The sequence below is a fragment of the Idiotropiscis lumnitzeri genome, chromosome 13, assembly GCF_059441095.1.
Source record: "Idiotropiscis lumnitzeri isolate Australia: NSW breed Sydney's pygmy pipehorse chromosome 13, RoL_Ilum_1.0, whole genome shotgun sequence".
NCBI lineage: Eukaryota > Metazoa > Chordata > Actinopteri > Syngnathiformes > Syngnathidae > Idiotropiscis > Idiotropiscis lumnitzeri.
Window position 1 is genome coordinate 7,795,785 of NC_142403.1, and position 16,626 is coordinate 7,812,410.

General features: G+C 44.3%; 1 protein-coding gene across 1 annotated transcript; it reads left to right on the plus strand.

Annotated features, from left to right (window-relative positions):
* The first annotated feature begins 13,247 nt into the window (after positions 1–13,247).
* hes1 (hes family bHLH transcription factor 1) lies at positions 13,248–14,911 on the plus strand. Its single transcript, XM_088313106.1, has 4 exons — positions 13,248–13,573; positions 13,675–13,770; positions 13,889–13,976; positions 14,085–14,911. Exons 1-4 carry the CDS (start codon positions 13,466–13,468, stop codon positions 14,615–14,617), a joined length of 825 nt encoding a protein of 274 aa, XP_088169232.1. The 5' UTR covers positions 13,248–13,465; the 3' UTR covers positions 14,618–14,911.
* The last annotated feature ends 1,715 nt before the right edge of the window (positions 14,912–16,626 follow it).

The following is a 16,626-nucleotide window of genomic DNA, read 5'->3' on the forward strand; positions in this document are numbered from 1 at the left end:
AGAGCTGAAGACCATTTACCACCCACAATCCATGTTACATGTGCCACAGGCAGAATAACAGAATACAAATGAGCAGGAGGCTAAATAGCGCAAGGACGTGTAGTGCCTCCGTCCATAGCAATCACTTAGAATTCAAAACATGTCCTTGGTAAACTGCTTTCATAACTGCTTGTGAGCGCTGGTCATTCTTTTATCAAGAAAACTAAAGTTCTGCTGAACATAAATGGTTAATTGAAGCATTGTTTTAAGTTGAAACAGCCAGGTGATTTGTCGTTACCTAATATTTTGTAAATTCTCTAGGAACATGCTCTCTTTAAAAACATGAACCATGAACACTTTTCATGTATTTAACATTGCTCTAATCCAATACGGGGGCCAATGTGGGGCTTGTACACTGCAACACTTGATGAACAACCAGGTATGTGTCAGTGAACTTTCTCATGAACCCAGCCTGCTGAGTTACTGTGTCGAGGATTGATGATGGAGAAGCGAAACTGATTGCTGAATCCGCGTGAGGCTCAGACTTTTAGCTTACAAGTCTCCCCGATCGTCTGGCAGTGTCATTTGGCGCTTCTCCTGGTTGAAAGGTGACGCTCTCTGATGGCGAACAATGGAGTGTGAGTTGGGTGTGGCTGTAAGGGAGGGGGACGAGGAGACAGGGATTGAAACTGACTATGGTTTGTTGGGGGTGTAGCAAGGTGAAACCTCCGATGCCCTGGTGATGAGGTCATACCGTTGTGAGTTCATGTGCGCATTTGTGAGAGGATTCAGTTCCCAGTCCCTCGTGGCTCCATCAGTGTCGTAATGTCATGGGAAAGGATTACAAACACTATCCCGGTTGTGTGCAGACGTCTCGATTTCCTTGTCAAAACCTAAGGGCCACGTTAAAGCCACAGTTTTGAAATGTGGCCTCAAACTAAAGCTCGTCTGAAAGCAGCGTGCTGCAATATTACCACAGTCAAAGTACTGGCTGAGAAGAACTCTCCCATTTGTACAAGATGTAAATCATTACTAGGCTTTGATGTTCATCCCATCCGTTCCTCTCGGCCTCCCGCTCGTCTTCATTACTTATCGTCACTCGTAAACCATAAACATTAGGAGCTGTACCCTGCTGCTATCCTGCACCAAAACGGGGCCCCTCGTCGCGGCACGCTGAAAACAGATCAACTTGGGGAAGCCGGGTGCATGAAAGGAGCACGCTAACTACTGGGGGGGATAAACGCATTCCTGCTACTGCTGCTGCTGCTGCCACCCCTGCTGGCTGGTGGCAGTGCAGGGGAGCTCGCAGCGAGGAGCTTTGTTGCCACAAAAGCGGGCGGCTGAATATTCCTGAGCTCGCTCAGATCTCACAGGCAGTGAGCAGCACTTGACCTTTGCAGCGCTAAAGGAATATGACAGCCGTGAAAGCGACTGAGAGAATAGCGAGAGGGCAAACGAAGGGGTGTGAGAGACTGAAGACAAAAGCCACGCAAAGTGCAGGCTGCCACCAAAACAGTTAGTTTGCAATCAATGTCAGTCACCCCCCCACCACTCCTGTCGGGACAGTTTGATTCCTACTTTTCAAATAAGGCGTCTATTTTTGGCCTGATAACAGGGCAGGCTAAATTGAAATTGGCAGCTCGACATTCTACAAATAATAGTCATCTTTGCTGGAGATCATGTGAACAGCCCCTTCTTTCACTTTGCTCGAGCCCCCACCCTCTTGCTCCTGTCGAAGACGAGAAAGAAGGAAATGAGGGAGGGAAAGAGAGAGAAAAAGGGCTAATCTTAGTGACAATTGGAGGAGGCTGAGAAGGCAAAAAAGGTCCAAAATTGAAAGGGGGGGGGGGGGGACTAGTGCAACAAGGAAAAAAAATAGTAATGTCCCAGCGATCAGGAGGAGGCCTTGAGGGGTGGTGGAAAGGGGGTGCACCAGAGAGGTGAGGATAGAAAGACAAAAGGAGGGAAGGAGGGAATTTCTTTAATGTTTCTGGCAGCCGACCAGCTGAGGTCTCAAGGTTATCCTGGCTTTGCAAACTCCCACGGGAAAGGTGGAGTGCTGAGGGCCGCAATCGGGGGGGCGCTTGATGAGGGCTGGAGGTGAAAGAGAGGAGGGGGAGATCTCCAGGAAAGAGGCTAATGCTCAGAGGGAGGGTAATCCTCAGGCCCTCTCGTCGGATAAGGTTGGCCTTGGCCCAGGTAGGAGGAAGAAAAAAGGCTCCGGGGCCTCCCAGGGCTTCCTCGCAGACTGCGGCGCCCAGTGCCAGTTTAGCACAGGAGGACGACTCTGTGAATGATTGTTGGAGCAATTAGTTGGATCACACTTCAGTGATAACAGTAATACCTCGCCGATTCCCATGTTGACTTATGTTTTAGCATTCTTCCCTCCAGGGAGGTCAGAGGTCAGGGCCAGTTGCTGTACAGAACAGCTGCTCTTGATGTACTTCGACTTCCACATCTTGCTTAAGGACACTTTTCAAGCCTAATTATATGCTGCCGTGTTGATTTATTCATGAAGGGTGGCAAAATTAGGCTTTCTATCCAAGCAAAGACTTTCTTTTCTTGTATTGCGTTGTTGAGAAGTATAACCACAATCCGTTCTGTGACACTGGTGGAGATTTGGTTTGAGGTCATTGGAATAATTTATTCGTAAACACAAATTGTCATCAGCACAAAACCATTACTAACAATACAGTCAGTGTTTAAAGTAACATTTCAAGATTAGCAAAAGGCATTAAACAAACTGCGCTTTTTGATGATGAATGAGGGGGGATAACTAACGTTACCGTCACTGATGCACATCATTTTTAATGATGTGCCATAAACGGTCATAAAAAAGGATCCACTGAAATCAACCGTGAATGTCATGTATAAACAAACTCCTGCTCCTTGTCAAAGAGCAAAAACGGACTGATTCAAATTCGCAACACCTGCAACAGTAAGTAATTTGTTTACAATAATCTGAGTGTTATGGCTGGATGGACGTACCACACAGCTAATGGAGCACAAAAAAAAAAAAAAAGGAAGTAGCAACCAACCCAAAGAAAATATAAACATCACGCAACAGAGCCAACATTTTTGCCGAATCGTCCACAAGACTACTGGTGATTATTTCCAACAGGCATGATGCTGACTGCTTTGTCTCTTCTGCTCAGAATGTGAGACATCTTACTTATCCAAAAGATTTTTTTTTCCTTCCCACTGCACAGTCCTTCAGGGTGTGTGCTGCAAAAACTCAAAGACAACCAAAACGCACAGTTAAATGAGACGTTTACAGTTTTAAAACTGCAAGCAATATTTGAATGCGGCCTCACTTTTAATTATCCCTCCCTCCCCTCGAGTCTCTATCTAAAGCCACGCCCCCACTGATGTGTACGAGACATGTACTGTTATTCAAATGGCATTAGCCACGTCTGCTACGATGCTTGCATGACATAGTCGTAACAGAATGTAATGCTAAATGTTATTGGTTGTAACTTTTATTTTATGATGTTCCATCCATTAGAAATCCATAAGAGGTGATAAGCGTACCTGTCGAGCACCTGCCTGCGTCCACCCCTGAAAGGCAGCTCCGAAGATGACCCTCGTTTTTTCTCAAAATTTGACCACTCCCTTCTTTTTAACTTCTGTTGATAACTGTCAGTGGATATTCCACAATAGTTTGAGCAAATCCCCTCAAGCCCAACATAACAGATCAAAGTGCCCACTGTGAGTATGTGGGCATGTGCATGAGAATAATTGACACACTTCTCTGTCATGCTGTCTATTATTTGTTGGTTTTTCCTCGGGTGCGGTGGTTTCCTAAAAAAAAAAAAAAAAAATCTGAGAGGTACAATATGTTTGAATAATGTTCTGTAATGTTTTCCCACAGATCATTTTTCTACTGTCAACTCACACTTCCAGTCAAGACAAAAATGACAAATAGTGACGACTTTGTTTTTGTAAACAGTAAATTCCACCTTTAATCCTTTCGTTCTGGCTAAAATTATATCCGCTACACTAAAGGAAAATAACAAAATGTGGTAGACACCAAAACCATAGAGTCAAAAGCCAAGGTCTGTTGAGGTACACTGTTGGCTCACATGATATGCTGACACGTGACATCTCAAACCTTGAAGTTGTTTTAAGTTTCAGGCATATTTTTCAACAAAATGTTGGTCGTGCTCAAGGACCTACACCACGGCTTGATTTACATTATTTTTGTTGAATTCATCCAGGTGATCCTTCAGCATGCATTGTGTTGTCACTGCTGCAATATTTGGTAACAGGAGGTGAGAAAGACCCCCCAAAAAAGTTCCCTTTCTTTTTCAGGCCTGTATTCAAAATCATCACCTTTATGCAAATGTGACCCTTATTGTGACATCTTTTATCTGTGTATTATGAATGTTTGTGGGGAGGGAGTCATTGAGTGCATGGGAAAGAGATCTACAATGAAGCTTTGAATATTTGTTTACACTAAACGAGGCTTATTAGAGATAATGATTCGCAGCATCAAGCTGTCAGTACAGCGTGTGTGCGTGTGTTTGTGTGTGCGTGCTCACGCATGCACTGGCCTGTCTTCAAAGACAAGCCTATGGCCAACAAACGGCCTCCTCAGGAGTCAGTAAGGTTCGATGCAACTGTAATTCAAATGTCACAAAGGGTGCACAAGCCACACTGCGATTATTTAAAAGTTATACACTCAGACCACTGATGGTTACTGAATAGAAAAGAGCCTGATTGTTTGAGTTTTCATTTTTCCAGTCGGAGAACAGGGGAAAGTGTATTTAAAACAAACCGTTGTAGCTTGCAGAGCCAGTAGTTTAGGAAATAAATACAGTGAAACAGCTTAGGGTCAACACATTTTTCCTCGTTATGAATCATATGGATTTTGAAACTATAAATAAATCTTTTTTTCTCTCTCAGTAAATAATCAATACAATGAGCAAACGATTGCCATTATCCATCCCTCCATTATCCAAGCCGCTTTTCCTTACGAGGGTTGCGAGCGTGCTGGAGCCTATCCCAGCTGTCTTTGGGCACTAGGCAGGGTACGCCCTGAACTGGTGTCGAGCCAATCACAGGGCACACGTAGATGAACGAACATGCCCATTCACAATCACACCTCGGGACAATTTGGAGTGTTCAATTAACCTAACATGCATGTTTTTGGAATGTAGGAGGAAACCGGAGTACCTGGAGAAAATCCATGCAGGCACGGTGAGAACATGCAAACTCCACACCTGAAGGTCGGAGCCAGAAACGAAGCATGCGCCCCTACACTGTGAGGAGCATGTGCTAACCAGTCGACCACCCTGATTGTCATTATAAAAACTTTTATTTACTGTACAGTCAACAAGTTCAAAATACAGTGTAGCAATAAAACATGCCGGCTTAACTTTGAGACGGCATAGAAGACTTTTCGCTTTTCAGTCTCACTTTAATAGTCTCACTTTGGCAGTGTGTTAATGCTGAAGTTAGTGCTTTGAATGTAAGTTTGCGTCATGTAACTAAAATAGCTTTTTTTTTCATCATCTCACAAACTACTTCGCTTATCACCCCTTCTTGAGGCTGGCCCTCCTTTTGGACTGTTACCCCAAAAAAACAAAAAAATTAAATTCACAATCAAATGCACAGAGTTCATCAACAGGGGTTCATGAACTGAGTTTTCTGCAAGATATGTCGAGTTCTTTGATGATATCGCGCAAGATGTGATTCAAATTTGGAACTCTGGAAGATTTTGGCCCGATTCGGACTTACACGACCTCAGGGGTGTTGGACTTGAGAGACAGAATCCACTGTAATGAGAACTATATTTCAGATTGAATCACACATATGGTGTCCCGAATGCATCACTGTTAGCCTCTCATCTTTCGGTGGTTTGGCAGTGGTGGTTAGCCTGTATTTGCATGAGTGGCCCTTACCCCCACCCACCCCACTACCTGCATCACCCGCTCCAGCTATATTCCCAGTGTACTCCAGCCTCAGGCATCCTCACCACAGACCCAGGCCAGCTCGTGGGTCCTCTCCCCGACCGCTTCCTCTCCACTGCTGCTGGGTTTGACTCGCCGTGACCCCTGACCTCCAGTGTAACGCTGCCTCCCCCACACATGCAAATGCCGCTCATCTCCTTCGTGAGGCATCAGAGAAAAGGCGAGCCTCTGATGGAGCTGGCGGGAAGGAAGAGAGATGTAGGAGTGACGTGGATGGAGAGTGAGGTGTTGTGGGGGGCTGAGCAAGAGGAAAACAAAGCAGAGGGGAGAGAGGGACCCCTAAAGGAAGTAGAAGCATCAGTGGCAGCCGCTTGGGGAGCCTCCGGCCTACAGCCCAGCGTTCAGGCCTTAAAACATTTTTCTCTGTTTTAGCCAGCCAAGTAGAGCCCAGCTCTACTGACTGCGAGGCTTGTGGTGACCCTCGCTGATCTCACTTTGTGTTTGAGTGAGAGAAAGCTATCATGAGTGCCTTCACTTTACTTGTTGTTTTCCTTGCTTCCAGGCTGCTCCAGGCACTTCTGTTTGTGAGTGCACGAGGAGAGGTAAGCGATGTGTGCAGTTATATCTGGAGAGCTTCCAAATCACCCCCCTTCCCCTCTCCTCTCTCCTCCTTCTGTTCTCGCTGCTCCGAGGATCTGTCAGTTCTCCTCTCGTCTATCTCTTTGTCGCTGCTTTCATCCTGCTCTCCGAGCCTTGGCTGGCCTCGCTAACAGCGACGGAGCACAGGTCCTACTCCACTCCCACTAATAACACGCAATCAAGCTGTGCTGGGATGTTGTGTATGAACATACACACCGTTCACTGTTGATGCACACCAACGCACACTCTATTTTCTCTGCAGTCCAAAATCAGTATCCACAATATCTGCTTTTAGAATTTTACATGGAATGCTTGATATTTTACATTCGTGGAATCAACAAAAAAGTCTTATCAAACATGGAGTTTAAAACATTTACACATCATAAGGCTTCAGCTGAGAGAACTAAATGGGGTGCTACACAGATGGTGAAGAGTGACTAAAGTGAGGCAGAGAGTTCTGTTGCTTATTGGCAGAAATAAGGACTCTTTTTTTAGGACAGTCTCAACTAACCTTTATTTATAAAGCACTTCAAAACAACCATTTCTCCATACAAAGTGCTGTGCGTGGAGTAAAAATTTGTCATGCATTCACAAAGACAGTTAAAACAAATTAGTAACGTAAAAACAGTAAATACCATAAAATACTAGAACAATGTCGAACCTCATGCTGAGTAAAAAGCCAAAAAATTGAAATGTGTCTAAAGACAAGTTTTAAAAATGGACAGAGGGGGGGGGGGGGGGGGTTCGATGCCTTTGGTAGCGTCTGGTCTGCTGACCTGAGGCAGCTGGCAGGTGTGTAGAGGTGGAGGAGCTCAGGGAGGTAAGGTGGGAGCAACCATTTAAAGATTTGAAAACAAATAAAAAGAATCTTCAAGTGAAGGGAGGCCAGAATTGGAGTTATGTGCACCCTCCTACGAGCATATCAGCAACAATGAGGGAAATATAATTAGGATGCACCCTATCAGGATAATGACTTGCATGAAAAGGACCTGAGAAGTTTTCCAAAGGTTCCTACACCCTTTCGGTTAGCCATCGGTAAAGTAGTAGTAGTTTCGTGTGGTTTTCACACCTCCTGTCTCATCCCTGCCATTTCCATTTTTGAGGTGTGTAGTCGAGAGCAAGTTTTAACGCTTGGTTCGACCACCAGGGTGAGATTCCTCTTAGTCAGGCCCCCAGAGTGCTAGCTGCACTCCAGGGAGCCGCTCAAGCCTCCACACGACGGCAACGTGGGAATCTCGGTCGTGGAGGATCGGTAAAGTTTCTTCAAACGGGTTTCAAAAGTTTAACGTCATTTTACTTTTATCTTATTACGATTGACTTGTCTTATTTTTACTTTATTTGAATGCCAGTTCGGATTGGTCAAGATTTTTTGGTGGTCGCAGCTTGAGCATAGAATGCAATAATTTACTTTAGATGAAATCGGACAATGTTTAGAATGTGCTCAAGACTCATTCACTTCTTCTAAGAAGTGGTTTGTTGTCACATTAGTCTTTTTATAAGGATGTGAACCTCTTGTGACTTTTTCAATGTGCTCATCACAAGTGTGCCTGATTACCCACCGTGTGAAGGCAGATGGTGTCAACAGTGCCTCCCTCAGTTGAACCACGGCAGCCGTACGGCACGACACCCTACAGTTGGCTTTCATGCACTGCCCGTCTGTCCGATTACCGCCCGCTTCTCCTGCCAGCCTTAATGAGGCTTAAATGCCAGTGTAATAATCTGTGAAGTCACGCAGCAGTGTTACTGTCGTGGCACCGGGGCCACCTTTTTGGCAGCAAAACCTGGCCACTACTGGTTTACACATTAAGGAATGAGTAATGCACGGGGCCTGGATGAACAAATTGTTTAGTGCGCCTAGTATCGCACACTTTCACACGTACTCCACCCCACAATTACTGTCTAATTTTGTTATTGCATTGTGTGGAGTTGCATGGTGGAGAGGACCTAAATAAGATTGTAACCCCCGGAGTAGTGGACTCAGGAAGAGAGGGGGTTACAGGGTAAGCTGAAGAGGGATGAGTTTAGAGAGTACTCAGTAGAGAACATTTCTGCCAAGACTGAACAATTCTAATTTTGATGAGCAACAAAATAATCATACACCTTCATTTTTGACCACCTTCTTTGCCATCAAGATTGAAAATACCCTGCTGTATTGCAGTTCCAACTTTGTGGTAGCAGCATGGATTTCTAGTCGGAATGATTTTTTATTTCCAGAATTTCCTGCTATGTCCAAAGCCTGCCTTCTAAAGTTTTATTGAGTTATATTCTTCTGAAGAGCTGTAAATGATCAACTTTAGCGTGGAGCAGAGGGTGATGATGGATTCATGTTCTTTCAGTCGTTAAAAAATCAGAGTGCCAAGTCATTGCTTGTGCCGCAGTATGCCATGTGCTCTGCCGCACCCTCTTTAGTTATAGATGTGTTGAGAAGCTTTGTCGTATTGCACAGCTGATAGATCATCATCATCTTTGTAGACGTTTCATGTTTTTCCAGTAAATACAGTGACTTTTAAAAGTCTACTGCAAAAAAAAATAATAATAGGGACCTGTCGCTGTCAGGGCAGATTTATAGTACTGTCAAAATGACAACTGAACAGGAGGTCAAAAAAAAATAAATACCAGCTTGTTTGAGTGCCCATGCGGCGCTTTGTTCAAGTTGTATTATACCTCATAGTGCTATTGCACACGCACGTAACTATAATACTAACTAAAAAATACACTCAATGGCTAATTTATCACTAGCATTGATTAAGATTAAGTTGATTAAGTAGAAATATGAAACCGGGGGCAGCAGAGTACCTCAACGTCCGCGTTCATGCGAAGCCCCCCCATTATGGAATTATTTGTGAGAAACTCTGGGCGAAGCAAAACTTTGTCTTCGTTCTGAAGTAGCATAAACAGGAAGAATTAAAGTGATACAGTGAAAGATAGTTAAGAAGCACTGAGCTAAAAGATCTGTGCTGTCAATTTTTCTCATGTTGTTGTTTCTGTGCATCAGTAAGGGTAGCTACTCCATCATCATTGCTTTGCTCTTAATTAAACTGAGAAGAAAAACAGAATAAACACTCAATGATTCAAAGAAAAAATGTGACATCAAACAAGTTGCATTGAATCAGTTTGTTAATTGTGCTAAAGTCAACCAATGAATTAAAAAATAAGCAAAAGGAAAAAACTCCCGAATGAGATTACCCCTGTTATTATGGGAACCAATTAACTGAATCCAAGGTTCTGCAGCATATACAGTAAATAAATAAAGTTGTTTAAATGAATATATTACATCCATTATATTCATTGCATCTGTGATTGTACCCAAAATCCTGATCGTGTAAAACCTCCTCTCGATTGACAGAGGTCTTTTAGAGGCTTGTGTGCTTCCCGTAGTTTCCATAGGATGGAAAAGCCTTTTAGTAGTAACAGGTAACACTTGAGGGGACAGACATCAGCCAGGTGCTGCCTGAAAAACCTCCGAAGGGGGCGGGCTGATGCAGTTCACCGCCGGAGACCTTTTTTGCAACATGAGCGTGAGAAAGTCGTTCAGGCAGAGAGTGTCTCAGAACGCGCGCTCTGTCTGATCCACATGGCTTCATTTGTTTTGGGGGGCCTTGCTCAGTCTTTGTGCAGGTGTGCAGTCTTCAACAATGAGACCTGCTGATGATGTGTTTGACAGAGGCAGCATTGTGGTACATGAAAGATATGTTCGGCTGACAGCCGTTTTGGACACCTGTACATAAGACTTGCATAAGACCATACACACTGTATGACACATGTGTGGCTTATGGTGTTTTCTGAAGCCTCTTTTGATGACATCAGAGCCTTTTCAGAGAACTCAGCAGTTGTTTGGCATTGTTTTTTTTACACAGAATAGATTAAAAAAAAAACAATTGATACACCTCTATATAAGCATCATTCGTCGCATGTGGCAAATCAAGATTGTAGTTAATTTTTCGGTCCTGTTCGCCTCGTCTCAATGGTGGCGATGAAATCACTGGTTTTTTGGGTTTTTTTTTTTTTTTTTTTTTGCTTCAGGTTATAAATACCAATGTATTTGTTAAAGAGCTTCAAAAAATAAAATTCCACAAGTCCCAATTCAGAGTGTTAAGTCTTAAAGAGGAAGACAACCCCAAAACATTCTTTGGAAAAATATGTTCTGTGCGCCTTCACTAGTCTCAACATGGTAATGACCAGTCATATGGCTTTAAGAAGTGTACTTTTAATAGTTTTTTTATTGTGTTTAAAATAAATGAGGGTGAGGCACGTATTTTTAAAATAATTTTCACAACTTTTAATGTTTTGTTGTGTTTCCTATTGTATTATGTAACAAGTAAACATTAGGACATAATTACAACAAAGTTGAATGATAAAGACAAACTACTACTTTTTGCCCCAGTTTTTTTTCTGTATGCAAAGTGATCACCAGAAAACAAATTATATTTGTTCCAGCTTCTGTTAAGAAACTCTAATTTAAAAATTCTCAATTCATTGCAAATCTTTTGTGGATTTTTTCATAGATAAACAAATTATTCAAGGTTATCACTTCAAAACAACAAAACAGAATAATAATCATTTAAGAAAAAAAAATTATCTGTGTGTTGAGGGAATCTAATAGATAAAGAAAACAAGAGGAGCAAACTATGCCTGCGCTGCACTCAGGCAGAAGTGACAAACCACAGCTGTCCATGCAAGAGTAAACGGGCACTATAAAGCCTCATCGCGAAGTATCGATCTGATAGTAATACATACTTGGTATCGATTCAATCGATAATTGGATCGAGTCGCCGACCACGAGTAATTGCCTTTTTTATCCAAATACACATTGTCACTCAACAGAAATTGCACAGACTCTTTTATATTCACAATCTTGAATGAATATTCCTTCAATGTTTGCGGTGGATGAACAACCAGCCATGATTCACCCTATTAGCAGTTTGAATGTTAGTGGAGGGGCGAAGCCGTCATTTGTCTCTCCCCCTCCTTTCCAGAGTCAAAGACGCATGCGCCTGCCGATTAAATCCGCGCGGCGGCGGGCTGGCGGTCGGCGACGCCCCGCGGACGGAGGCGGCAAGCCGGCGAGAGGCGCGCCTTCCCCACGGTCGCCTGCGCGCCACGTGTCGCGGTCTGTGAGGCGACTGCTGAGGCAGAGAGTGGGGAGAACAGTTTTACGTTTTATTTCAATTGAGATTATAATCTAGAGACACAACATACACGAAGTAACCCTGAAAAAGCAGAGCGATTAGAAGCCCTATTCCATCCAGCCGCCATAAAGATAAGCGAATGGAATTATTAAGAAGCCTGTCTTGACGGGTGGCTGTGTGGTGGCCACAGGCGGGGAGGAAGGCGGCATCTGCGAGCAACAAATCTCTCTCCTTGCTCTGGCTCGCATTCCGATAAGGAAGCCCGGGTCCAGCTCGCTCGGTAGGCGTGGTTTTCCCAGGCTTTTAAAACAGCAGCTGCTATTTACCTTCCCCTCTAATGTAAACCACCGCAGCCGACGCCGCCGCCACCGCTGCTGCCTCAGCCACGCAACCCACACCCTCCTCACCTCTCCCCTCCTCACATCACCTCCCTCCCCTCGTCTACGGCGCGGCGGCCAAATCTCCACGCACCGTGCTCGTAAAAACAACTTGGCACGTGCTCCAAATGCACGACTCCACGCGTGATTAAATGACAAACATCTGTACAGGCGAGCACACACAGAGTGCACAATTTGATTTGATTCCAGTCTACTGGTAGGAATAAAGACGCACTTGTTGTGCAGACCTGCTGATTTCACACAATTCCACGTGTTTGCAAGTTGAATTCCTCACCTAAAGCATCTAGTTTAGCAACATATCCTCCTGTTTTGTCATGTTCTCATTGAGGGGGTAAAACTCGAAAGACGACAACACTGACAGTCACCCACTGTTGTAAATTATTTTATTCACCATCAAAAAGATTTTTGATTAGATGTCTTGGCAGACTGCGTTTGATTATTTTATAAGGTGTAGTGTGGTTATATAGATAGATAGATAGATAGATAGATAGATAGATAGATAGATAGATAGATAGATAGATAGATAGATAGATAGATAGATAGATAGATAGATAGATAGATAGATAGATAGATAGATGGATGGATGGATACTTTTGTAATACTTCTTTGTGTATTTTTTAGACAATCATAAATATTTATATAGATTGACATTTTAATGTCTGAATTAGACAGATGGCAGTTTTTCAATGTTTTGACGATCAAATAAACAGTTGCAGTTTCGGTGGTCTGGCTGTGTTGCGTTGCCCGAAAGATGGACAAATGAACCCTTTTCAATATTTGAAATAAAGTAGCCTACATTAAAAATATATATTTTAATGACTTTATAAAAATGAAGTAAACCTCAAGTTAAGTGGAACGTGGCGGTGTGTTTTCTAATGTCAAGACCGAGTACGCCGCAGCGTGGGTGCCTTCATATCGAGTACGTGTGCCGTAATTGTTTATGTTTGCGCTCCGGGAGCGAAAGGGTGCCTCGCCGCTCGCGCCTGCTCCCGTGCGGGTGCCCGCCGTGTGATGATTGAAGACTGGAAGGCAGTTTCCCGGCTGCGCCCTCAGCCCGGGCGGCGCGCCATTGGCCGCCAGCTGCGAGCCGCCACGCAGCCAATGGGAGGGCGCCGACCACGAGCCGTCCTCCCCCGGGCCGCGTGCGCCTCGTCCTGATTGGTGGGAAGTTAGTGTGGGAAAGAAAGTTTGGGAAGTTTCACACGAGCCGTTCGCGTGCGGGGCAAGATATAAATACACGCCACACGCAGACGCGCCGACACACGCAGACGCACACTTGCAGCGGCACGTCACCCTATCGGATTCTAACTTGGTGCACTGACGCGGAACTTTTTTTTAATCAATTATTCTTTGCATCGGTGGACCATATTTTGCTGCATTTTGAGGGATAATTGATTTTGCCGTAAAGATGCCTGCCGACATGATGGAAAAATCGTCCTCTTCCCCGGTCGCTGCCACCCCGGCAAGCATGAACACGACCCCCGATAAACCTAAAACAGCCTCCGAGCACAGAAAGGTGAGTTTATCGACATCTACCACTTCCATATTGAGACACGTTAATATGCCTTTTACGCGCACTTTGGTGTTTATTAATACCACACTCGTTATTTCCTAAAGTCTTCTAAGCCAATAATGGAGAAGCGGAGAAGAGCCCGAATCAACGAGAGTTTGGGGCAACTTAAAACGCTCATCTTGGATGCCCTCAAGAAAGATGTAAGTACTTTTAGGCTGGTGGAGTCAAGTTGGGGGGGGGGGGAATAAAAAAGCTGACCAAAATGTGGAGATGATCGCCTGGATCCTGACTGTGTGTTTATGTTCCCTTTTCTTGCAGAGCTCCAGACACTCCAAGCTGGAGAAAGCAGACATCCTGGAGATGACGGTGAAACATCTCCGGAACCTCCAGAGAGCTCAAATGACCGGTGAGTTGCGGATGCACGATCGACTCTTCGACCACATATTTCTCCAAAAAAATAAAAGAAACAAAAGTGTCGGGAGCTGATATTAATTGCCGTCCTCTTTTTGCGCAGCTGCCCTCAACACCGACCCCACCGTGTTGGGCAAGTACCGCGCCGGATTCAGCGAGTGTATGAACGAGGTGACCCGCTTTCTGTCCACCTGCGAGGGCGTCAACACAGAGGTCCGAACGCGGCTCCTCGGTCACCTCGCCAGTTGCATGACGCAGATCAACGCCATGAACTACCCCAGTCAGCACCAGATCCCCCCTGCAGCCGGACCAACGCACCCCTCGTTCGGCCAGCCCATGGTGCAGATCCCCGGGTCCTCCCCGCAGGTGTTGCCCATGAGCGGCGTGCCGTGTAAGGGAGCGCCCTCTCCGGCCACTTTACCCAACTCGGACGCCACCAAAGTGTACGGCGGTTTCCAGATTGTGCCTGCCACGGACGGACAATTTGCCTTCCTCATACCCAACGCGGCGTTTGCCCCCAACGGTCCCGTCATTCCTGTTTACGCCAACAGCCCCGGGACGCCGGTGTCGGTGCCGGCTGCTGTCTCCCCCGGAGCTCCGTCGGGAAACACGGACTCGGTGTGGCGACCCTGGTGAACACTGCCAAGGAGCGTAAAGACTCTCAAATGACACTTGCTAGTTCTCTTTTTTGCTCCATGTTAGATTTTTTTAATTGTCAAATGGAAAAAGAGTATGCACTATATTTGTACAGCTAACAAAGCCAGTAAAGTTCATATTGAAATGAGATTTGTATTGTGGAAGTCCGTTCACTGCATTTTTATAAGAAAATATATATAAAGTTGTCTTTCCTACTTTTTTGAAGCCAAAGATGTTTAATGCGCTTATGTCGTTCTTCGTTTTGGAAGGCAAATAAATTTGTTACTTCATGAACACACTTTGTTTGTTTTTTTAACTTGTTTTTTTTTTTATTTATCAACAGTAATATTGTTCATTTGGACCTGACGATTTAGGAAAAGTTAACCATGTGCTATGAAATGTATGAGTTAACTGTGGAATAATGTTAACTTAATCACTCATGATTTCCACAAAATCATGACATGGAGGCATTTAACTTTAAAACCAAAGGGATGCTGGCACAAATACAGTTTTGTATATTCCAGCTACTTGGCGAATCCAAACAAGTGTTTGAAAATTTAAAAGATCGGAGCATATAGTCTGACGCTTGACAGCGGGCCACCATCACACCTGAAGTGTCTTCCAGTGGTCGCGGACGCCATCTAGCAGCGCAAAGGCGCATCGCATCCTGGTTACTGTGTAACCTCACTCGTGTCTGACTGTGTTCTCTCTAAATTGTGCTCATTTAGGAAATTATACTTCCATGGTCGTATTTGTATCATTCAGTATAATTTTATTGCAGAGATTTTGAATGTAGCTGCATGTTTGTTTAATTGATAGCACTTGTGCCTCAGAGTTTTGAAGTTTAAGATTCGTATTGGCTTTAATTCTCTCCTTTTGGTACTCTGGCTCCCTCCCACGTTCTACAAACATTCATATTAGGTTAATTGAGGACTCGAAATTGTGTACTCTTTAGTCTGAACGTCTGTGATGAATGGGATTTAAGTTTCTAAAGCACACTTAATGTAAATGCTCAAATGATGTCTAAAACATGCACACTCAGTCCATCAGTGTGCATGTGAGTGTGAATAGTAATCTAAACGTCCTTGTTTGGATGGCGACCACTCCAGGGTGTGCCCTGCCTATTAACCCAGATTTAGCTCAGATAGGCGTCAGATCACCTGCAACCTTGATAAAGACATTTTGTTTTGTTACACATGCCCAATATAAATGCTGACATCTTGACCTGTGACAACGTCTGAACATTTTGCTGTTGTGGATGAATGGCGTTATTTTTTATTTGATGGTGATATTAGCTAAAAGCATATGGCAATAGAAGATATGAAAATGTGTGGAAAATTTTCACAGTAAAAGAGCTCCTCGTGATCCAAGACTTCACTGGATAGGCTATTTGGAGAAAAGTACTTTTAATTTTCTTTTCTGTCATAAATTGAACTAGACTCATCCATCCTCATCTTTGTGAGAAATGTTTAAGGAAGGTCCCTGCTCTTCTGTTTCAGCACTTGCTCAAAGCAAATTCACCAAATTATACTTGGATGAGTTTAGCGTGGAAGTGTGTCCCTATACTTTTGTCTGTGTGGCGTGTGTGGCATTGAGTTAACAGAAAAATACTGTGAATAGCTGTAGAAAAGCTGACCTTGGTGCTGAATGCCAAATTGGACCAATTTGGGGACGTTCCACTGTAATCCTCACAAATGTGAAGGCAGACAGAAGCATTATATTACTATGGATATCCTATTAGCAAGGCATTCTTCAGCCTTCATGTGGCTAACAGCATCCTGACATCGTGCGCCGGCTATTTAATCAGAGTTTTGGCTGCCGCGTGATGCCAGGAGGTTTCATGTTTAACATTCAGCCATGTGGTAGCGCTCTGCTTTGCCCAGGTGTGTGTGCCCCCTCCAGCTATCCCAGTGTGGCCCTTCTTCTTTGATGCCTGTTTTGGTGTGTGCGTGTGTGTGTGCAGGTGTTTGCAATTATCAACGCGCTAAGAGGCACAAAGTGTGGATAAG

What these genes read in the sequence shown, in the direction of transcription:
- hes1 (XM_088313106.1), top strand. Translation starts at nt 13,466, where the DNA reads ATGCCTGCCGACATGATGGAAAAATCGTCCTCTTCCCCGGTCGCTGCC. An exon ending in CAGCCTCCGAGCACAGAAAG is followed by an intron (nt 13,574 to 13,674) that starts GTGAGTTTATCG and finishes TATTTCCTAAAG; the next exon opens with TCTTCTAAGCCAATAATGGA. An exon ending in CCAGAGAGCTCAAATGACCG is followed by an intron (nt 13,977 to 14,084) that starts GTGAGTTGCGGA and finishes CTTTTTGCGCAG; the next exon opens with CTGCCCTCAACACCGACCCC.